This window comes from Rhipicephalus sanguineus, chromosome 3, assembly GCF_013339695.2.
Source record: "Rhipicephalus sanguineus isolate Rsan-2018 chromosome 3, BIME_Rsan_1.4, whole genome shotgun sequence".
Lineage (NCBI taxonomy): Eukaryota > Metazoa > Arthropoda > Arachnida > Ixodida > Ixodidae > Rhipicephalus > Rhipicephalus sanguineus.
The window spans coordinates 154,146,023-154,170,401 of NC_051178.1; the positions used below are offsets into that span (position 1 = coordinate 154,146,023).

A 24,379-nucleotide genomic window follows, 5' to 3' on the forward strand; every position below is an offset into this window, starting at 1 on the left:
TTGAGGAAACTTCGAGCGGTGTCACAATACTCTGCGCTTCTCTCTGATTGCGTTGGCAACCAGTAGCTCTCTGAGCGTATCTAACGGAACGTTACCTCGCACATTGTGCATATTCACTGGCCTATATTACTGAATACCTGGGGTTACGCTGCTTATCTAAAGAGGACGCAGGTTCAATTACCGGCCACGGCACACTTCGACGGGCTGGAGCGCAAAAAAAAAAAGAAAAAAAATCAACAGTCACGTGCTTTAGGTGCTTGTTAAACAAATACAGCGGGTCAAAGTTAATTCGGAGTCCCCAGGTACAGTATGGCTCGTAATCGTATCATGGTTTTGGTACGTAAAACAGCGTTCGATTGAATACCTGAGTACGTTGCCTGAAGGCGACACTGTAACTTAACCCTACGGAAGGCAACGTTCTGAGCAATATTTTGAAGAGGAATTGTACGAATGCATTTAATTTAACGTTCTGCTTTTGCCTTGCCTTGCTCCGTGGCGTTACTAACCACACCAACTCTATATCGCGCGTCGGTTTAGTCGGTGACACACCTTTCTCCTTTGACTTTAACTTGCGTCAGCTCTCTTATCATTGTCCGTATACCTAATATAACAATTAATTATTTTGTGTTGGCGTCACCAGCAACATAAATGCGCTTGTCGAAGAAAGAAAGGAAAAAGAAGAAGCATTTGACCGTAGCCAATCCTATTGCTACAAGAGTAAAACAATGAGCGAAGCGCGATGCTTTGTCTGATCGTAGAGTGGGGGCGGCCGTTATCGTTACAGCTCTTCAGATATGAGCACACGTGCTTGAGTACCAGGTCAACCTAATTCAAAGAGAAGGAGATGTATACGTGAATCATTCCACTGAGACGAGTTTCGATAAGTGTAACAACGCAACACCCTATTGGTTTGATAATGGTGAGCATCGCATTAATGGCACAGCCTCTCCAGGTGCTGCGCGACGCAACAACGTGTGGCAGATTTCGGACGACCTAAAGTACTTGTTGCGACATTTTGTGAAACACACAAGTACCACAGGCATAACGTTTGACAACGTGTTGAACGAGGCTACTCAGCACACTGCGGAAAATGTTTACAGACGTCATTTCCGTCACAGAAAGGACTTCTCTAAATGAGCAGGCTAGTTTTCTCGCATCATCACCAGATGTCTCATAATTCACTTCCGGTTTTCACTTCTGGTCTCTTTCTTCATGGTCAGCTTTCACTTCACGTTGTAGCCCACCTAAGGAAAGCCTCTTGGACAAGTTGGGTCAGAGATGATCGTCTACATCGCAGGAATCGTACCGCTTTACAGAAATTGAGTGGAAAGGGCCAAGGAAGACAATTCGCCCCGCCACGGTGGTCTAGTGGTTACGGTGCTCGACTGCTGACCCGAACGTCGCGGGATCAAATCCCGGCCGCAACGGTGAATTTTCGATGGCGGCGAAAAATGTTTGAGGCCCGTGTACTTAGATTTAGGTGCACGTTAAAGAACCCCAGGTGGTCAATATTTCCGGAGCCCTCCACTACGGCGTCCCTTATAATCATATCGTGGTTTTGGGACGTTAAACACCAGATATTATTATAAATTAAGACAATTCCTCTCGTGCACATCGAAGCATTGCGTAAAAGACCAAGACACGAAGGAGCATCGCTCTATGTAGATTCCAGGAGGGCGCGTTGGATCTGCTGCTACCTTTTTTTTTTTTAATACGTACTGTACAAATTTATGCATTTGTATTTATCAAGGTCCAACTAAGCTGCAACTGCTTCTACGAAAAGACGTTTCACCTTCACCTTGTGATCGTTTCACCTTTCACATTGTGACCGAAACCTATGAAAAAGGGATCATTTATTTTTTTTTTTACGCTGGCGTGTGTAGAAAAGGTTGGCAACATGGATAATACTAAGCTTTTTTTTTTTTCGTTTTCGCTTTGCCAAATGCTGCTCTACAACTTTAGGTTGGCAGCAGTTATGGCAACAACATAAGGCAGAAGAATGAAGTTTGAGTACTGTTATGCACGTGCGTTGAAGCTGCGCTGACCCGTAGCTGTGACAAGACACAACTCTAGAAACACGACCAAGCACTCAACTTTGGTGTTTGCCGCTGGTATTGTTACAGCTCTGTACCGAGCTACTTTGCATGTATATGTTATAAAGATTCAACAATAGCCTAAGCGCTACCTTTTAATCATATAGGTAATACAGGAAGCTAAAATAAGCCCATTTCGTACGTCACATCACGCTCGTACAATGTGCACAGAGAGTCCTGTACATGGCTATTTTCAGGGTTCAGACTGCGTGAAACCGTGCAATGTCAACCCGACTAAACGCGCAGGAATAGTCGCGTTTAGCGCGCGCATTTGAAGGCGCGTAAATCTCGTGGCAGCATGCAGCTGCAGCCGGCTGTGCATACAAGCTTCTGTATAACAGAAGCAGCTGCAGCTGCTGCGCATGGCGGCAGCCGAGCAAGTTTTGCCCCGTGGGCGTGCTTGTGCCAGCAAATAGTGTCTTTTCTAGACAAGAATACCCACTGCCAACGATTATATGCATATTGTAAAATTTGCATGAAGGCAATAAGACTGCATTCATTAACTGATTTATTGTTACGTTCTTCTTCTCTTTGCTCTTCTTCCTGACTATTGTCGCTGGCGCTAGAGACACATGCATATTATGAATGTCCCAAGTACGTGAACACAGTGTCATCAAAATGACACTTACAGTGAGAAGAGAAGGCTAAGTTAGTCGCAGAGCTATTGTTTCCAACAAGTGGTTTCCCGACTTGACAAAGGAATTGCTGAGAGTTGAGTTAGACCCTTTGAATATAATCTCTACAACAAGAATGCGTGTCTGTCTTAGTATTGGCAAGAAGGATTGCCTATTCCACCTTCACTCTGCAGCGGGGTATGATAAGTAGTTGTGTGCTAAATCAACTACCTTATTTTCTCTTACACTACCAGCACTGGTTGGGACCGGATAATGCTAAATGAAGACTTATGTTAGCTCAATGACGACTAGTGCTGCCATACACCCGTCGCGGTGGTATATAGTGGTTATGATGCTTGACTGCTGATCCGAAGGTCGCGGGAACGAATCCCGGCCCCGGCGGCCGCATTTCGACGGAGGCGAAATGCTTGAGGCCCGTGTACTTAGGGCGCGTTAAAGAACTCCGGGTGGTCAAAATTTCCGGAGCCCTCCACTACGGCGTCTCTCCTAATCTCATTGTGGTTTTGGGACGTAAAACCCCAACAATTATTATAGTGCTGCCATATGGCTGAAATGATGGCTTGTGTTGACTATCAGCTCCTGTAACAGCAATATTTTGTTCATTTAACCTTAATCATATGATCGAGTTGTCTACCAAGGTCGCGGGCTCGATCCCGGACGCGGCGGTCGCATTTCGGTGGAGGTGGTATGGTAGACGCCCGTGTACTGTGCGATGTCAGTGCACGTTAAAAAACACCAGATGGTCGAAATTTCCGGAGCCCTCTACTACGGCGTGCCTCACAATCATGTGGTGGTTTTGGCGCGTAAAACCCCAGGTATTATTATTGAGTTGTCTACCAATTAATTTCGTTGTCTCGCTTCTGCGCAGATGTTCGGGGGCGCATCGTTCGCGCACTTCTTGTTCACCGACCAGAAGGACGTGTTCGCGGTGACCTTCTGTTGGGGCATCGGCGTCATGCTCGGCATCCAGACCGGCGCTGGCGTCTCCGGTAAGTATGCCTACTTGGCTCGGTGCGGTGTTTCGGTTTAGCTTTTTGTGAACCGAAAGATAAACATTCATATATAGGTGGTATCACGTACAAATCGGTATGTAAAGCTCACAGATGCTCAGTATGCAGTAACGTTTACGTAGTTTTATCATCTAGAAAAAGCACGTGGTTAAAGGAGGGAACAAATGAGAAGACGCGGCAAGTGGCTGTTCAAGGAAGTGAAAAAAAAAAAAGCTAATTACGAGATTTCCCTCCCAGAGCAAATACAAAACTGCAGTTTCTTTTTTTATTTTTGCTTTGTAAGTAAATTATGCCCGCCGTAGGTGGCTATATAGACAACTCACCGGTGTGTGTGAGTGTGTTATCGGATGGGGAGCTTCTTTTTTTTTTTCCAGCTTTTTAGGATATATCTCGCATGACAACAGAAATAGGATAATTATTGTGGAGCTGCTAAAACGGCAATTACCTTAGTCGATGTCCTCAAGTCACACGGAAAGCTGTAGGGCGGAATAAGTACAGCTAAACTACCCGCTGTCGGCATATACACAGGAGCGCAACGCCGTACAACGCGAAACGCTTTCCTGACAGTGATGCGTGATGCTGTGGAGGTTCGCGTGCCAACACTTCCCGAATAACGAGGGCTCCTGTACTGGCTGGCTCGTAGCCGCCGAACTCCGCATATTGCAATAGCGTGTAACACTGGGCTAGCTGGTTGATCTTCATGGTAAAAGCAGCGCAAAACTGCGCTGAAACCGCAGCACAGTCACAGCGAAAGCTGGAAGAGCGGCGTTTCTAGAGCCCGTTAAGCTCTCTTGGGGCTACAATACAAGTACACTAGAAAGGTACCCACTACGCCATAAATCACAATTTTTGTGAAGTTGGGAAGCACCTACTAAGCCATTATTCGTCATTCTGCGGAGAAGCGAGGCACCAGCTACACGTCTGTAAGGCATTATGTGCACTTTGTTGACGCGACGACTGATGACGATGAAGAATTATGGCTCAGCACTTTGTAATGGGTTGGAATATTTAAACGGCCCACCAGTTATGTAATTTGCATTGGGTGACGCCCGGTCACTATTTCCCTCTCACGTCATGCTGTGTAACATACGTTGACGTGGGAGAAAGACGGGGGGGGGGGGGGGGGAAGCGAAGAACTTTACTGAGACCCCGAGGAAATGGATCATGCGCTTATGGGCTTCCTTGGCAACCAATACAAGTGCACTTGCGAGGAACCCATTACGCTATAAATCAGTGTAATTTTACTGAGACCCCGAGGAAGTGGATCATGCGCTTATGGGCTTCCTTGGCAACCAATACAAGTGCGCTTGTGAGGAACCCACTACGCTGTAAATCATTGTAATTTTTGAGAAGTAGGGCTGCAGGCACTGTGCCATTTTTCGACATTCTACGGAGAGCGTTGGTACCTGCTATACGCATGTAAGGCATTATGCGCACTTTGTTGATCATGACACCTGATGACGATGAAGAATTATGACAGAGTCCTTTCTAATGGGTTGGAAGCATTCAACAACCTACTCGTTGTGCAATTCGCATTGTGTGACGCCTGGTTACAGAATTCGCGTTGTGCGACGCTTGGTGCTTATTTTACTCTTCTACCACGCTATATTGCATATGCTAATATGGCTCCTTTCCGAGATGAAGCCTGTATAGGACCTTTTTGCAAAGCAGTTTCAAGCACCGGCATGGCTCAGAGGTTGAATACTGGGCTCCCACGCAGAGGGCCCAGGTTCGAACCTCGTTCCATCCTGGAGTTTTTTTCTTATTTCGTTCTTTTTTTTCTTATTTCGAGCGATACTGGTTACGGACACCGGCGGCGGCGGCGGCGGCGGACAACTACGGCGCCAAAAACGGCCGGTGAAATGATCTCATAACAGCTTTCGCTGTAAAAAGACGGCAACACGAGAAAAGAAGAACGACACAGGACGGGCGCTGAACTAACAACCTCATATTGGTAATAACGTCACTGGAGGCAGCAGGGACCCCCACTTGTACCCGTCGCTGCGATTCTCTCTCCCCCCCCCCCCCCCCCACACACACACACGCACATTTAACTTCCTTAATCTAAACAGGGCTGCGATCAGAACTGCGCTATGTGCGGCTAGCCGCCCCCTTCGGTCTGTCCTCCCTGAAAGCGGTCGTCCGTTCGGCCGAAGCTGCCTGGCGTCCGCACGGCGCCTAGCCTGCTGCTCTCGAAGTTTTCTTCTTTCCTCTTGGCACCGTTGGTGGAGGTGAAGGGCGCGGCACGCATAGGGCAACGACGCTTTCGGTGTGGCCGGCGTCATTGCTGTCGCCTCGGGCGCTCCCTCCCTCCCCCCCCCTCCTTTCCTCCTCCGTGCCACTCCTTCATCCCTTGCGCCTTGCGTACGCTTGTGCGGTTGCACCGGCTGCGAATACCTGCCTCCCCGAGGACCGCCGGCTTCGTCGCCTCTAACGCTTCTGGTGTAGGTAGGTAGAGAGAGAGAGAGAGAGAGAGAGAGAGAGAGAGAAACGAAGAGTAAAGGCAGGGAGCTTAACCAAGCTTTGGCTCGGATGGCTACCCCACACGAGGGGTGGGGGAATAATAGATAAGATAAAATACACAGATAAATGAACATTCAGTGTGAACACACACAACGCGAACTCGCGCTGGTAGTTCACAAACGCTCGTGAGGTCCGGTAGTCTTCCAGTAACTCTCTTTTGACTCCGTAGCTTTAAAATTTGATCAGCGTGAGATCGAAAACTAACGGCAGACGAAGGGAGCCGGAAAGGCGCTGGACGCCTAATTACATCTCACAAGAGCGTGAGTGACAACATTTATTAATAATAATCAAAAAGTGGTTCACTGCAGGTACACGCCTTTCTTCCAAGGCTCCACTTGCTATCGAGAGAGAGAGAAAAAAATAAGCATGAGAAAGAAGTGGCGCACTTGGGTATTTACGCAAGATATGACGCTTCAGAGAAGCGTTCTCATGCATATGTGACAGCTGACGCGCCATTTTTCTACCTATGGCTTCTAGTTCTTTTTTTTTCTTTTTTTCTTGCTCTTGCTTTTCACCACGTGCGTAATTGAGGCAGCATCAGCGGCGCCACGGAGTTCCCCACTTTAAAGCGCGCAGACTTCATTTACGTCAGCGAAAAATGCTTCTGTACTTTTGCTCACGCGATCACAAAATGCCAGCGGGGCTTTTTTCCGTTCTAGGTTTACTCGGCGGTTCTACACGACGGTATGCGTTGCTTGTGCTGCATTTTTGCGATGCTCGCTGGGTTCGCTTCAATCATTTTGGTGTACACTATACGACATATATACGGCGAAGGCGGTGATGGCCGCACGAGAGGACATCAGCGTTGATCGCCGTCAACACTGCGTTGGCGTGTAACTACGCGCCGAGAGTAGAAGCCCTTCATGGAGTACTATTATAGGGCTGGTATATGTATAACAAAAATGTGTCTGTCGCTTGAAACAAAAAACTACCCCCACACCCAAGCCCCCATGCTTGCTACACGCACACACACTTTTGCAACCTATCGCTTTCTTGAGTAGACTCATTCTAAGTAGTCTGTAGATAACATCGCTGATACGGCTTTACAGTGGCAAAACGGTGCTCGAAAAACGGGTAGTGAGAGTACGGGTCCCCTAGCAGCGTTGTATCTCGTTCGGTCTTTCTCTTTAGCAGTTGGCACTTTTCGCGCGCCTGTTATTTTGGATCACAAAGCATGTGCTTCCGTGCGAACCTGTCGCAAGGTTATTTGTCTACGATTTCCAAGGGAGGAAAACCGGGCTTTGGGAAACAAAGTTAATTACAGTCGCAAAATCGCGGATAGCATCAAGGAGGATAGTCTGTCGGAAAGACTTAGACTCTATAGCCTCGAGCGTAGCTATGAGGATGGAGGAGCGTAAAATGATAAACAGAAGCAGCGTGTCCGTGAAGTGCGGTAAAGGACGACAGGAGGCGCAAGTATGCTTGAACTGTTCCTGTCTCTGGCATATAGTGTTTCCTACAGTATTTAATAGAGGAAACTTTGGCGCTGAGATCGTTCACCAGTCCGGGGAATGATGGATAGTACATGTATTTGCCTATTCTTTGTGCTTGCGGCTTCGAAAGCAGTCGTGGCTTGGTTTATTGTTGTGTTTGGGCTTTTGTTTCGAATGAAAGGATGGCTCGTTGTTAACCTCGTGAGCTGATTTGAATTGGTGAGCCTATAAATGTCAAGGTGGTAAAGTGGGACTGCTGAACTTTTGTTGAACTTCGTCTTGCGACATAGCGGCTGCAGGCCACACGGAGCCGAAAGAACGAAGCTTAGGCAAATCCATGTACTACACATTATCCCCATGCTGGCTGATGTGTCATGCATTGGAGCTCCCATAGACACTAGCGCCAGATTTCCCTCTCGGGCACCATTATGAAAGTCTATGGTCTGTGGATCCTTGCGTCGCGTGAACGCCGCCAGGCCACGGTACCTCCTTCCTCTGCATGTTATTTCAGGCGCAGCGCGTCGGCCATGCTTACAACAACACAGTGCGAATTCGAGTCAACGTCACACTGCTGAATTTCGAGCGACGTAAGGGGGAACACGGGCTCGACTTATTCAGGTCGCTAAAGAAGAGAAAGAAAGAGAGAGGGAGGAGACGAGAGAGGCACTCTAGGGCTGGCACTGGGCGTCGGACTCAACCCTGCGACGACTAATTCTGGCAGGCTGACCTGGTGCATGGATGGAGCACGGAGGAAAGGGTTGTCGAAGGGCGAGCTAGAGCCAGGAACCATTTGTTACAGCCACTAGAAGGCGACTGTTTTTTTTTTTTGAAGCTCCTGCCGAGCGAAGAGTGCGTGCTTCTGCGAACCCTACTGCATGCTTCTTCCTGGTGTCATGCTTCTCTGACTGCTTACGCAATGGTTATGGAAGAGGAGCTCCGAGTTTGTAAACAAACAGTTGAAAGACTCGGTCACGCCGCGGAGGAAAGTTCCTCGTTAGGGCTGGTTGGTTGGTTGTTCGTCAGTAACCTGGCGCAACCCACCGCGGGGGATCGACCATGAAACGTACGGTACCTTGTTTTAGAAATTACATTTTTTCGTATTCAAATATGTTTAGAAATCGATAGTTCACAAAATAACTCTGTGATATAATCAAGCAAAACCACAAATAATAATAAATAGGGCTGACAGAACACCACCACTGGCGCTTCGCTTCTCGTTTCTAATGTTCCGTGTGCGTCGTTCTGAACAATGACATTTACAGAAACTTGTCGACGCCAACTGTTCTTTTTGCCAGATCAGAAAGTACACGTCATCATAGCTTCTATAGCGCTGGCGCCGGTGGCTGGATAATGATGACGCTCAATACGCATCTCCTCGTGAGTCAACAGCGCAAGTGCCGCCGCAACTCCGTGACTCCACGCTCTTCAGACAAGCTGAACAGCGTGACGTCACAAAGATGCGGTGGCGCTACCATGACATTTATTGCAGGGAATACAGAGAGATGCTGGACGTATCTTCGGAAGCAAGACGTAATGAAATTTGAAAGAATTACATTTAATTAAAAAGTTGCCAGATAAGAAGATTTAGAATAACGTTAGCATTTATATTCTCCTCTAATCTGCGCTATCAGTTTGTTTACAAACGATACGCCATTGGGAATATCGACTTTTCAGTTTTCTCTCCCAAACACACTGTTGCCTCTACACAGACGTCGTCCACTGCGGTGGCATAGTACTTACGGTGCTCGGATGCTGACCCCGAGGTCGTGAGTTCGATCCCGGCCTCAGTGGTCGCGTTTAGATAGAGGCGAAATGCTAGAGGTCCGTGTACTGTGCGATGTCAGTGCACGTTAAGGAGCGCCAGATGGTCAACAATTCCGTAGCCCTCCACTATGGCATGCCTCATGAACACCTGGGGTCCTTTGACGTGCACGTAAATCTAAGCACACGGGCCTCTAGCATTTTGTTTCCATCTAAATGCCGCCAACGCGGCCGGGATTCGATCCCGCGACCTTCTGGTCAGCAGTCGAGCACAATTCATTACATTACGAAATTACCAGTCTAGAAACTTAAATTTATTACGTTACTCAATACAGCGAGAAGTAACTTAATTACATTAACTTCATTAGTGTGATTTCGTTATCGCCAATACGTCAAGTACGGAATGAACACGCTGAAGGCGTGGACAAAGCACCAGACACGCACAGCGAAGATGCTGCAACACCGCAGTTTGTAAGACAGCGGCGAAATAGGTTGTGTAGTGTGGGCGTACTACAAGCCGCCATCAACTTGCTTGCGACGCTATCATTATACGTCGCATTTCCGAGATTTTCTGAGGAAAGCGACACTAGAAACTCGTTCGAGGCTACTCGAGGAAGAAAAGGACGCGACGTTGGAGTCAGGCTTGAGTGCTCGGATGCGTGACGCCTCTTGCGTATCGCGCATTACAATTCCTCTTCCCGCGGCGCGCGGAGAAAGCAATATTTGCGTCATCGCTCTACCGTGGTGAAGCCTCGAAACTGACTGTACATGGGGGCAGCATATTGTTTTCAAGGAAATTTTGGTGGCAGCGTTGTACACGAAAAACCCGGCGCCGACGAGCGCACAGAAATGCGGCCTTTGAACGCGCGTATTTGTATGCGCCGTTTTCTAATAACTGACGCTCTCTCGATCGTGGGTTTGTCGGCGATGAGCCGTTTCTGATATGGCAGTCTGATATTTCATCGAGGTGACTTGTCATTTCACGTTGCCAGATTTCAGTGTTGCCTTTCATTGTTTCACGCATGACCGGCGTTGTTGCCTGCAGCAACGGAAGTGTTTCGCTGCTAAGCACGTGCACATGGATGAAGGGCTAATTTCCTGCATGGAGGAAGGAAACAGTTAGGAGGGAGAATTTCACAATGCGCTATAAATAAATAAATAAATAAATAAATAAATAAATAAATAAATAAATAAATAAATAAATAAATAAATAAATAAATAAATAAATAAATAAATAAATAAATAAATAAATAAGTTAGCACGTCTGCAGGCAGACGCAAGGCTTCGCTTCTGAATTCGCAGGAGCGAAGGGCAAGGGCTCCGGAATTTTTTTCAAATGATCGATTCTCTGCAGCATCCACAATGCTCCTAACTACGCATTTACTTTTATATACAATGAATTTTACGAACGTTATTTTAGTCGGTTTAACAGGTCTACTTTCTCAATTTGGAACTTTTCTGTAGGCCTTCACTTATCCCCTTCTTTTAAAATATTAAAATAAATGCGTACGATTTCAATTTCAGCTTGATATGCTTTCGAATCTCTGCTTTAATTAGCCGCAGTTCATTTTCAGTTCGGAGAAATGTGACTGTTTTGTTAACACGCGCCATTTGTCGTATAAAATAACCGCTCGAACCTTCCTATTCACTAAGAAACGAGAAAGCGAAATCAATGCACCATCTGCGCGAGCGTGTACCTAACTGTTCTCGCATTCGGTTTGTTACTCCTGCATCGGCTTTGTGCAACTTATGCGAACGCTTAAACGTGTAAGTCTGGCATTGTCTTCGAAACGGGAAGTCCAGCGCTTACCTTGCGGGCAGGCCACCGTTCGCGACAGTGATTACCCAATCACTCTTTCCAAGGACGGCCTCATTAAGCTTGCCTCACACTCGGGAAGTCTAGTCTCCGAGAGGTCATTTTTCTCCTACGCCCATTCCAACAATGAGCAAACGTCAGGCTGCGCTCGGCCGATCACGTGGTGTGCAGTTATGTAAAGTTAAAGGGAACACGGACGAAACATTAAAAAAAAAAGGTAAAGAAGCGGCGTAGCCGGGCTTCTTTCGGTGCGCGTATAGGCTTCCGCGATTACAAGTGCCGCGCATAATTGTGGGTGGCTTTCGTGCCGGTCTGACGCGGCCTGTCCGCGTTCTCCCGTATAATTCGTTAGAATATAACCATTACTAAGAACTGTGTAGCGTAACAAAGACGTACAACCACTCCCAAGAAAACCTCGCTACATTCACAGCGCTCTATAGCTGAATGTCTTAATGGTCCGATTTGCGCTCTCGCATTTTACTTAATCACGTTTGCCCGAATATTTTACTGGAATAGGTTGGCTTCTAGGAGAATATGAGAAACACAGGGCTTGTTAAGTACAGGCAGGGTGCCATTCTGTGTAATCGAGGAACTCGGGCAGATATCGATTCTTTATTTCTCAGATTACGGCATTCCGTATTATTTCATTTTCTCGCCTAACATTCTCTCTTCGTTTCTCTCAAACTCTCTTTTCCCTTTTGAAGGATAGCAAACCTTCAAAGCCTCTTTTCTTGCGTTATTCTCCCAGCACAGGCGGCGCCAGGAGGGGACAAGGAAGGGGGGGGGTACGCCCCTCCAAATTTTTGCTCCCCCCCCCTCGCGAGGGTACTCACTTGCCATAGGTGCACCCCCGCCCCTCCCACCAGTAAAAAAATCCTGGTGCCGCCCGTCTCTTCCTGGCTTTCCTCTAATTTCTGTCCCTCTCGAACAAGGCCTTCTATATCACACCCTTACTTCTTCATGCAGGTGGTCACGTGAACCCGATTGTGACGACATCGTTCGCCAGCGTCGGTAAGCTGCCATGGCGAAAGGTGCCGCACTACATCCTTGGACAGCACCTTGGAGCCTTCCTCGCTTCGGCCATCCTCTACTTCAACTACATTGGTACGACACTCTGGTCTGCAATGTGCGCCCGTTTTATTCTAACAAAAAATTACTACAGCAAGTGATCCTTGCCGACCGCATTGACGCGAGAAGTTCACTTACAGACTCGTCGATGTGTTCTTCGTTACATACTTGTTACACTCTTGTCACGCACTTGTCGATGTGTCCTTCGATGGAACATGTTGCCGTAATCTCGCATACGTGTCTTCTTAGTATACAAAGCACGAAAGCAGATTGTAGGTATTAAAATGCAGCACGCTTCATGCTATATGTACTCGAGAGCAGGCGTTATGTGTTGCTGCCTGGGTGCCGCCATCTTATTTCATTTTAGGTCTCCCCAAGGAGGGGAGACCTCCTTGGGTCTCCCTTACTAGCTTCTGGTATTTGAAAAACGATTGTTACGCAGTACGGTAGTATCTTTTTATTTATTTATTTATTCTGGTGTAAAAAGCTTTTTCTAACAGTAAGCGTGTACACCGGCTTACGGTAAGAGGGCGCGGAACCTCATGAAACTGTCCACGCCTTTAAACATGTTTTCTAGGTTCAAGCTGTCATTCCTTCTCAGGTGACGGCTATACACGTATTTCGGCCGCTTCTTGAGTGCGTGCCTATGCAGTTTAAATAGGCATTCTTGAAATGCATGGAATGCACTACTAAAAAGATATCGCAAATGTCTATTCTCGAACTAGGCTACACACACGTGAAAATTATACCCCTCTTCACCGCTGCGTGCCGATGAATAAATAAAAAAGGAATTCCTCTTTGAAGCACGTGTGTCAGGGTGGGAGAAAAACGAAAAAAGAAAGAACACACACACACAGAACAAACCAACAGAGAGGAGTGGTTTACAAGGATGCGTTAACTTGAGTAAGATGGATAACTGGGCGCACAGAAGGCGACATTCAGAAGCACGCGGAAGGCGGTGATGCGTCGCTCCGCTCATTCCGGTCACGTACGCCCTGCGTCGCCGGACATTCATTGCGTCGGACCTTCGCTTTGCGGGACACGTGCCTAGCGTTGGGGATGCCCGAGAATCCTGTCTTTAGCAGGTACACTGTGCGGGCACTCATTCTGTACGAGGAGGTGACGGAATGTTTTGCGTCGTGCCAGATAATATAGGAGGAGACTGCTGGAACGTGATGCGTAACATGGTCAGAGCGGGCTCCTTGTTATTTAAAGCGTTTCCGCTTTCTCATTTTTATCAATGTTATGTTAATTGGTTTTCTCAGCAAGAAACGGGTTCGCTAATTATTTCTGTAAAGAACGTCGGGAAGCAAAGGGACAGTGACTGACAACAGAGGATGTGGCAAGACGAACCACAAGTTCAGTGAAAGGAGCATCTTCTTTAATTCCTGGGCATCCTTAAAACTATTTATGACTTGCGGTATTTGAAAGTAAGGCCTGCGTTGAGCTCAGTGCTGCCTTAGTTAGGTGCAGTTTGAGAGAACAGAGAGAAAATAAATATCTACCCGTTGAGCGAGCCAGTGCACTTAACCCTTCTGTATAAGCTCGCTGGCGTCCCATTTAATATAATCCCGAATGTCGCGCTGTAAGGAGCCAAGGTTGGAGCATTTTGACGAAGAGAAGAAGTGCACAACAAATATTAGTTCAGAAAAATATTGATTTAGCTCTAAGCGCACTTAACGGAAATAAAGGCTGAGTTAGCCCACTCCACAACCAGTCAGCGCGCCTCCAGCTTTGGGATGAGAAGTACCAACGGTGACTCAAGCGGTGAAGTGGCCCATAGTGAACTTCCAAATAGCGAAGTCAACAAAGCCATAGTAATAATGTAACTCAGACAGCGGGCCAGCATTGATTTGGCAAACTGGTGTTCTCCATGTCATATACTTCCATCTTCCACGGTCAGAAGTGCCCGGGTATTACGAGATAAGGACTATTCCAACGTGACATCCCGAGTAGTAGAGTTATGCTTATATTCTTGTTCTTAATTCTGCAAATATATTGCGAAAATCATTATTTTCCATCTTGGTCGTTTCCAGGCATGCTGTTACAAAGCAGAGTTACTAAACATTGTAAAAAAACAAAAAAAAACAAAAACGATGGAGCGTCCTAATTCGTACCGTAGTTCCTTATTTTTTTCTTTCCGTGTGGAAGTTCTTCCTAATAAACACGGTCTCAATATGCAAAAGTGCGATGCTATAACAACGTATGTGGCCCTCTCGCGTGCAGACCTCCTGGACAGTGTCGACGGCGGCGAGCGCCAAATCTTCGGCAAGAACGGCACGGGCGTCCTGCTCACCACTTACCCGAATGACCACGTGCACCTCTCGGTCTGCGTCTTCGACACGGTGAGCGAGAGCGCGCATGCGTCGCAGCTGTTTTCTTTCTCTATCCTACACATCTTCCCAGCACATAGACCGCAGTGCCGTCGTTCTTAATGAAATTTATTCTATAATTAATTGTCGCTAGACTAAATACTTGAACAAATATCAGAGGGGGTGCCTCAAAAGTGTTGGTTCAAATAGTCCAAATGGAGCTTCCGAGCGGGAGCTCCCGGTAACGGAGCAGTTAAGAAGGAGCTAAGTATAATAAACGATGCAAACGCATTTTTCCCCTTTCCGAATAACTATAGCACCATGTAAATGCTTTAACGATTTTAGTTTTTGCCTCGCTTAACAGATGAACACTCACGTTATAGACTGTGCGCCTAGCGAATGTGCAATGCTGTAGACCTAAGACGTACGATCATAAGGAATGCTCGTCACTTTCTTTTGGAGGCATAACTGCTTGTTTCATTTATTAACTTCATCTCTAAGCTAGATGAGAATACCTTTATTGAAACTGGAGATGTGCATGGCGGCACGCCTAGTACGCATACTGCTTCAGGGGAATGCGATTACAAATGGCACGTATAGACACAAAAGCCATGCCTTAGCGTTAGTTTATAATCTTAACCGCTAAAAGAACCGTACACCATGGTTCAGTACGAAAACTTTCTAGTATGCAGTTACGTGTGGAGCGTTTTTGAATTCAACGTCCATTATCGGAGTATCGACAACAACGACAGGGAGTCGAACCCATGACTCAGCGTTGGGTAATACTGAATGCCAGAGCTACCTCAGTTTTTAAGGTCCATGTAAGCACAACCGCAACGAACGCCTGGGTTGGTCCACTCTGTTTACGCGCTCCGACGTCGAAATTTCTGTAATGATCGACTGAGTTTGAAGGTGACATGCCGACCATGAATTTAATTTCCGCGATCTGGGGACGGCGAAAACAGTGTAAAGTGCGACAACCTTGGCTCGTTTCTTCGAACTCTAAGATTGAATTCCCCAGCCTAGTTTCGTTTATATGCGTGCGTTTTAATCCTCAACAACGAGAGGGTGTTGGAAGAGTGCCAAGCTCAAGTTGACGCGCCCTAGTTGTCAGAGAAGAATGCGGAGGGCCGCGGCTACCACTTTTAGCCGCGTCCTTCATTGGGCCGCATCGCGAGCGCGGTGCGGACCACTTGACCTCGCAGTCCCTTACGCATACCGTGCCCTTGCCCTTCGCACCGAGTGGGGCCTCGGCCTTGTACGGGCGAAAGAAAAACAGTCCAGCCTAAGCGCATAGCCCAGCCGTTGTTTTGGGGGAACTACAATAGATTCGACGTGCCGTGTTTGGCGCCAATAAAGACGAGAAAGGAACGTCGCACCATTTATCAGCCAATCCTTGAAGGCAGACCGCGTGTATAGGAGGAATACCTTCTATTCCTGAACACGCTGGGTCGGTCTGCTTTCTACAATGCAACCATTTTTTGTTCTGACTTATGGTGAACGTGCCAGCTCTGCTTACACATATTCTTAGAATTCCGCGCACTTGTACTCGCTAAGGAAAACACCGTTGCACAAAGCTGTATTTACACCCCTACCAAGGTCTCGAGCCGAGCGCGACACTGAGATGAATTCGTCGCAATTTCATAAAGATCATGCTGTCAACAAATGTAACTGTATTATTGCCTTGTGTTCTCATTTACAGCTTACTTTGTGGTAGCTGAGTGGTTATGATGCACTGTTTCTGAGCAGCAGGGCTCTGGTTCGATTCCCAGTGGCGGCAGTTGCCTATAGACGGAGCTGAAATGCGAGAATACCTTGTATACAAATAAAACACGAGATGGTTAAATTTGTCCAGAGTTCTTCGAATACGTGGTGTCGCTCACAGCCCCAACATTGCTCATGGACGTACAAATCAATCAATCAATCAATCAATCAATCAATCAATCAATCAATCAATCAATCAATCAATCAATCAATCAATCAATCAATCAATCAATCAATCAATCTATCAACTGCTTGATTTTGATCGTATTCGCATTAAATAAGAAGGCTCGCGTAGCTGTACTATCCGTGGGGCTTCCTTCCGCGTGTGTCAAGTAGCGTATCGTCGCTACGTGCGCACTGAAAGTGAAGTCTAAGTGTGAAAATTTTGAGAAGAAAGTTTCGGTAACTGGTGTAGACGCAGCACATGAAGGACACCTCGACTGTCTTCGCAGATCATCTGCTCGGGCCTGCTGATGTTCACCATCATGGTGATTCTGGACGACCGCAACGCGAACACGACCAAGGGAATGCACGCCTTCCTCATCGGTATCATGGTGGTGGCTCTCTGCTGGGCCTACGGCGCTAACTGCATGGCCGCTGTCAACCCGGCCAGGGACTTCCCGGCGCGCGTGCTTAGCGCGCTCGTTGGATACGGTGCCGAATCGTTCACGTGAGTAACTTGAAGGAATTCACTCCCTGTAGTCGTTACTGTACCAAAAGTCACACATCCGATATGTTCAAGGCGTCTGCCCTTAAATATGTAAAACGATTTCAGGCTCAATAAACCTAACTTTCTACTTTACGAACACATTTCGACAACTTATAAACGCCATATAACTTAGTTTTAAGTCTTTATGTAAGTCACTGCTCGATTTGGAACTTGCACTCAAATATAAGCTTGCTTGGGGATACTAAAATCGAATTCTAAAAAAAAAAAAACATAACGTAGTCACTCTCATGTTAATTACGATTACGCCCGACTTTCCCTCCCTGCTGTATGGACTAATGGTGCTCCGCCTGTGCTCCGCACAGGCGGAACAGCCCTAAACCTTTACCGCGCATGAACCGTACAGAAGGTGCACTAGGTTGTCAACTTTGCCGTTTGTCTCATATCGAACTTGACAAAATGAGTGCTGATGGATGCTAAACAGCATTGCTGCCAAACGTAGGTTCCGCAACTTCTGGTGGATCCCGATGTTCGTGCCTCACCTGGGCGGCCTGATCGGCACCTGGCTCTACGTGCTGTGCATCGGCATGCATATCTCGAAGCCGCAGCAGAAGGACGGACCCGAGGGGGTTAATCTGCTACCACTGGCCCCCAGAGCTGGTCGGTATATTATACATATTCAACCGTGCACGCATGTCAGATCTTTTACATCGCTTACTGCGCTCGCATTGCCTTACATTGAGTAACAACGGCTTTTCTATAAGCGGAAGGACTATCTATCCCCAATAACACTATCACCCGTATTCCACAGCGTTACTTTACTATGGACATGATATCCCGACTGAATAAAGTTAAGTGGACAGCAACATAACCATTTTAGTGAAGCGAGAATTTCGCTTCATTGACAACCCATGACGAATATTGAAAGGAAATATTTTGTAACAGCATAGCCCCAGCGCTTATTCCTGAATGCCGTGAAGTGAAGATGCATATCTGAAGCAACTCCTGGTACACATCCTTGAGCGCTGTAATCGCATGGTCTCCGAGGTATGCATTGTACAACGTCGAATCTCGGAGGCTGCGATTACTGAAATGCGGTATCTTTTTTTTCTGCCTGTAGGCGACGCTAGGCTTTATCCCATGAACTTCAGCAATCTTCGAGTCGAGGCCCGTTCATGAATGCGGGAAGTAAGTCTATACAGCCTCCAGTCATAAATTCGAAGTATTTCCGCCTTAAAGAATCACGTAACTTTGTCTAGCCTAATGCGATCACTTTCGTGCTAATTATGGAATCGCGCACGAAAACATGCGCGATTTCTCTTAGCTCGTGTTTCTCTCTGCCATTAACTTGTAGCTCTCCTTTTTTCTTTGTGCATTGGTTCCTCCTTTCCTGCTGTAGGTGAGAGCACCGGCAACACAGGCGTGTACACAGTTGGTCTTCGCTCGGCAGTTTATCACATTACAGATGACAGAGGAACACATGCAATCGTAGCATCACCAGGAGTGCCTGCGGCGAACATTATCGAAGAGAAAATCAAATAGCTGTACAGAGCCGTGCCCAAATTATATAACCAAGTTCCTACCTATGTCACACCCCCATTCAATAAAACGATCATTTCATCAACCTCACTTTGTCTATCATCACAGCCGGACACGTTCTCTATAGGAACAAAATACATGAGTGGAAGAATCAAAGAAGAAAATAGTGTAGATGCTGTCAGTAAGACAATTTTTTCGGTTCTGGCACAACCATCTAACATCGCTCACTCTACAATGAATGTGTTTATTGGAGTAGTGTAGTGAATGCTTTAAGGGTCATACTAGTGCCCAGTAATACTATGTGCAACATTCATCGTGTTCACGTGCACTTTTCGCTCTTTTTGTTTCTACAACACTAACTACATAGCTTTCACAAATATGAACGTTCTAAACCGCATGTTTGTCATCGCGTCTGCCCCTGAAACGTTTTTTTTGTTCCATATTCACAATATCCTAGCGCTTACTTTTACTAAGGGAAAAGTTGTAGAATACATGTCCAGAAATTTTCGACGTTGCCCCTTCAGCAATATGACGTACTTCACGGCAGTACACGAGAGAGCGCTGCATTTTTGCCAACGCACTCCACACGATATGCGGCGTTCTTACTTACGCAGCCTACGCGGTTCTAGAACTCGCTCTTATACAAAACGTGTATACTCCCATGAACACGCGACGGGAAGCACCTGCACCTAGAAACACGCGCCCATGAAATGTGCACATGCACATTTTGTGTGCATGTACACCTCCTCTCTCTCCTTTCCGCCTCTAAGAAACTTGTCCACTCATGCAAAACCAGAACGGCATACTCTGTCATTGAAGTTCCAATGTCAATACTTAAAAATTGTTTTACACTTTGACCTTGGCACATTTCGATTCAATTTGTGCTATACAGGGGGAACGTTGAACTATGACATCCTGGAGTGCGGCTTCGCCGCTCGCTCTCAAAGAACGTTGCTGTAACTGGATAACGGAATTAGGACCGAGTTCCGCTACCACATATGTTCGAAGATAGTAGTCTCTCGTCGTTGTCACTTTAAGCCTCTTGAAATTCGGCTGATATATTGAGACAATTTTTGAAAATGCCATCCATTCAGTTGAGCTGGTGTACTGCCGCGAAGCTCGTGAATGTGGTGAAGAGGCAATCTCCAAAATTTCTCGGTAAGAACAGTTAGGAAAGAAAAAAGAGAGGCATTTCGAGAATTACCACCAGCACCAGAATGCGAACTGACACACCCTGCAACGCCATCACCGTGTATAGATTGAACGGCCACTATATCGGACGCTTATCGCAGGAATTTATCGGTGCACGTCGTATACGGTGTTACACAGGAACCCGACATCCTGTACTTTGAGTACAGTGGTTCTATGTGTAACGAAGCCTCATTGATGCTGCGTATTGAATACTAATTAAGAAATAATGTTGGAAATAAGGGAAGTAAAGAAAGACCGCATAGCCAGTATTTAATATCCGGTTGGCAACCCTGCACAGATATAATAGGGTAAATGAATGAGAGAAGGGAAACAATAGAATATAAAATGAAAACGAGAGCATGAATGTGTGAGAGTATGTTATTTAAAGGCGTACTATGGCTCGACCACGAAATCCGCACACGCCATTTAACATTTGCGGCGCTAAGTGTTACGTAATTCCTTCTTCAGCAAACGGCCATGTACTCGCGCGTGCTATCTGGCGCCTAGAATGGCCTGGCATACATACAGCGGAAACACTCATAATGAACGATACGGACGGATGGTGACGCTGGTGCGGCACTTATTCAAAATGCAGCAATGACGGATTAACAATCTCATTATTTTTGTCTTCGTCCACACGCGATGACGTTTAGAATCGGAGCGGCTGTTTTGGCGTTCCTTTGTATCTGGCGTCCCGAACCATTGTTCGCGAAGTAGACAATACTTTCTTCATGTTCCTCTACTTCTACCGACACCGAAGCTAGTTCTTTCTTTTCTCGTTTACTGTGACGCGCTCGAGAACGTCCAGAATGCTTGCAACCGGGCAGGCGCTTTGTCGCCCGTACAAGCAGAAAGTGAAAAAGCGTGCGAGCAGCCACAGCAGGTTTTTTTCACTATGTATTATGGCGAAAAAGGAACGCCATTTCGGGCAGAAATACACAAAGCAAACGTCTTTGTTGCGTCGATTTGTGGCTTTTCTTTTCCAGTTTCTATTGTATGCTCTAAACCTGCGAACTTCTGTCGATAAGGTCCGATATCAACCCCTACCTTGTTCAAGGCTTAAGGAGCACATAGTCTATAAATAACAAAGAAAAATCATGCGCTCTCCTCAAGTACATTGTTTGTACATTTACGAACTGCATACTTCAGCACACTGTTAGCATAATGTTAGCATACTGTTGGTATACTGCTGCGATATGAAATACGAAACTACCCGCGCAGTTATAGAGTTTTAAACAAGCTCGTAGTCCATAAATAGTGGTATTATAAATAAAAATGTGACTAACAACAAGCAGGCACGACGGTTTTCGAACTGTGGTACGAATGGTGCGGTAGGGAGGCTGCAAAATGTTGTGCACTGCTTGCCTCTTCACTCTGTGAAGGCTCGCTTCGCCAGAGACGCTTTGCCTACACATAAATAGCTCCGGGGTGTTTTGGTGGTGGGCTAAATCGAGGCAGGTGGGGACATATCGCAGGCTGCGCGTCATTGAACGAACGTGACAGAACAGAGGGCACAAGTAATTTGGTCGGTATAGCCTCCTTTTCGGTTTTACAGACATGCAACGACATTTTGGTTGTCTCTTTCATTGGCGAATCTTACGCAGAGAGTTGTGCTTTTTGGTTTAGTACCGCTTCTAGCTCGAACAAGATTACGCGGCACTTAGCCCTCGTAATGGAGTCAGACGTTAGCGGAATTTGCCGTCCTCTTCCAAACACGGCATATAGCCATCACAGCTTACACAAGGCTCTGGCTGCTTCCACCTCGCTTGCATGCTTTGCTTGATTCAGCGTGAGAGAAGACGGCGAGTCTACTAGCTATACACCTGCGTGTTGTTTTCTTTTTGTTTGTTTCTTACAGACAAGGCAGTGGCCTAGCAGAACCACGAACGTCGTGTTCCAGAAATCGTCCGACAGCACGGAATGGATTACGCTCGCATCTTTGTTTTCGCCATGGCTCTATGCTCACACTGAGACTGTAGCCGACAGCTCAGTGATGGTCACGCATTACGTCACAAACACGTACAACCCTCATTTACACAACGATATGGGCTGGAAGCAGCTGTAGCTATACGTATATACATGTATACACCAGTACCACATTGAAATTATTGAGTTTCTTACCATCCTTCTGTGTAACTATATCTCTAGTAGACGCTGCTAAAGAAAGCCCGACAAAATTTACATCGACAGTTTTTCAACATTGCACGTGCATTATTCCTCTTCATTAAAAAAAAACTGTTTAAGGAGGCCCATTACATGGTCATCAGTTCGAAGTTTTATAGTGGCGCGCTACATGTACTCTGCCACTGGCCCCACCTGTATTTTTTTAGTTACCTGAAAAGTAAAACAATGTGACAGCGACGGCAACTTATCACTGAAAACACCGTCTGCGTTGCCAGTGCATGATATCGCTCACATGACATTTGAAGCTATGGGAACGGCCTTTTTATTCGTTTAGTTATGGGCGACTTATCTGTCAGAATATTTCTGGCATTGCGTATTATTTCACTTCACGAATAATGTCATGTGCGAAGTGCCTAGAGTGGCTGCGTGACACTCCAGAACGAAGAACTGAGCGGTACAGGCCTATAGCTTTCAGTACAGGTTTCTCTGACAGCGCAGCGTTGCCGAAATAACGATGCAGAAAAAAAGGGGATTCTGATGTCGACGAACTAAGCACATAATGGGTATTAAAAAAAAAAAAGATTTGTGATGCTGGTGACAGAACTTGTTATTCTTAGAGTGATTTTGAAACTCAAGAGTAGATTAGAGGAACTAAAAGAAGTAATTATTTATTGCATTTTTGTGCGCTGCTTGTATAACGTCCACAATCGTGCCTTAGTCTAGAGTTACAGGCAGGTGCTTCCGAGAATGCAGGTGTCGTGTCCTATGGAAAAAAAAAATGGCACGATGTTAAAACGTCGACTGCATGCTGATTTTGCACCACCACATTTGGTTGGGTTTGGCCTAAGTGACGGTGTTGTCGCACATGCTGTGTTGGGGCGGTGCGAATAGAAATGGATTACTGAAAAGATAAAGTCAAAGTAAAGAGTACGAAGCAAGCTGATGCAATGCAAGCGCTTTGAATCCATGCATATATGTACTCTGTTTGACAATAATGGCGCAACTGGAGTGGAACGGTCAGCTGACGTCAGTCATTGAGTCGAGTCGAACGTACATACCGCTAAGCATGAGCACATAGAGGGCGCGTTCTCGAGGACTTGAGCACGCCTCGTGCCTTTCGCTTCACTGGCTTATTATCGTACAACGGAATACAAGTGCTGCGATCAAATAGCAAGGTAGAAAGGGTTATATAACGGGTAGAAATGATCAATTAGTGTATTCACTGCCTTTGTGTATACGTTTAATAGATACTGCCAGTTCTAGAAAAATAACCGAGTTCGGAAACAGACAACTGTTGTAACTACGATTTTCATGGATTTTCTTTAAGCTTCTGGGAAAAGTGACGGTGAATTCTAATAAAGAATGTTTGACCTGTTGCCGTTTTGTGACTTCTCTCGTGTTTTTTTGGTTGTGGTCGAGATTGTCAGGATGGAAAGGACTGCAGAGGAACCTGCAGGTAGTGGCCATAAGAATAAAGGCAGGATTTCTAAGTTAAGGATTCTGGTTCGTGACTAACTTGGACAACGTCGACGAAGAAAGGCGCCAAGTGCCACAGAAGAGAAATGCCTGAAGAAGAGTGCGAGCTCACAAAGAGAGAGAGAGAGAAAGTTTTGGCAACATGGTTTGTTTTGGAATTCTCTCACGAACATATTCCAACGATTAACTATAGTACATCGCGATCCCATGTTCTGCAGGAGCAGGAGAAGTTTGCAAACCATCGATTCCATAGGCAAAACATGATCTCCATTCATGTACGCCCGTGACCAAAAGTACACGGACCACGGGAGTGCGTGCCGCAATTGCCGTCTGCGCCGTCTAGTGGCGAGCCGCCTGCTGTTGAGAGTATTGTTCAGGCCGCATTCTCCAAATCAATGCCCTCGGCAGCGCAATGCTCTCAACAGCAGACGGCTCGCCGCTAGACGGCGCAGGCGCCAATTTCGGCACGCCTTCCCGTAGTCCGTATACTTTTGCTCACTGGTGTACACTTATTGGCCTTATAAGGTCGTAAAATATGGCTGGTGCCAATTGATCACGCGGTTATACACGTTGCAAAAAATATAGTTTTGTCCTTCGGGCGTAATAATGAAACCTGTAGTCCTAAAAACATGGACTGAAGCGCCGTTTCGTAACACCTAGACCTGCCAAGGTCAGATTACAGAACGTACTGGGTACTTGGGGTTCACAAAGTTTACTTTTTTTTTGCAAATACTTTTGGCAGGTCACAACTAAATCACAACATGCAACGGTAACCAGAAATGCAGCAGGTCGTTGAATATACACTGAAATCTGTGACCTACCATTGACCAATGCTCGAGTAAAGATAGCATAACTACGCTTTCAAAGGCAACCGTTGCCGAAAGATTAGTGAGCCTTACCTGGTAGTAGAGAGTTTCCTATAATATTTACTAGAAGAAACTCTGCCGCTGCGGTCGTTCAGCAACCG

General features: G+C 46.4%; 1 protein-coding gene across 2 annotated transcripts in view; it reads left to right on the forward strand.

Moving 5' to 3' along the window:
* Nucleotides 1-23,312, forward strand: part of LOC119387492 (aquaporin-9) — a 59,113-nt gene extending 35,801 nt beyond the window's left edge. The window contains exons 2-7 of one of the 2 annotated variants that reach the window (XM_037654891.2): nucleotides 3,597-3,717; nucleotides 12,238-12,375; nucleotides 14,566-14,684; nucleotides 16,868-17,085; nucleotides 17,585-17,742; nucleotides 18,482-18,660. In XM_037654891.2, the coding sequence (XP_037510819.1) occupies nucleotides 3,597-3,717; nucleotides 12,238-12,375; nucleotides 14,566-14,684; nucleotides 16,868-17,085; nucleotides 17,585-17,742; nucleotides 18,482-18,624 (897 nt within the window). In that variant the 3' untranslated portion in view covers nucleotides 18,625-18,660. Of the gene's footprint in view, nucleotides 1-3,596; nucleotides 3,718-12,237; nucleotides 12,376-14,565; nucleotides 14,685-16,867; nucleotides 17,086-17,584; nucleotides 17,743-18,481; nucleotides 18,661-21,670 lie in introns of those variants that run through there. The other variant, XM_037654892.2, reaches the window with a different exon arrangement.
* The last annotated feature ends 1,067 nt before the right edge of the window (nucleotides 23,313-24,379 follow it).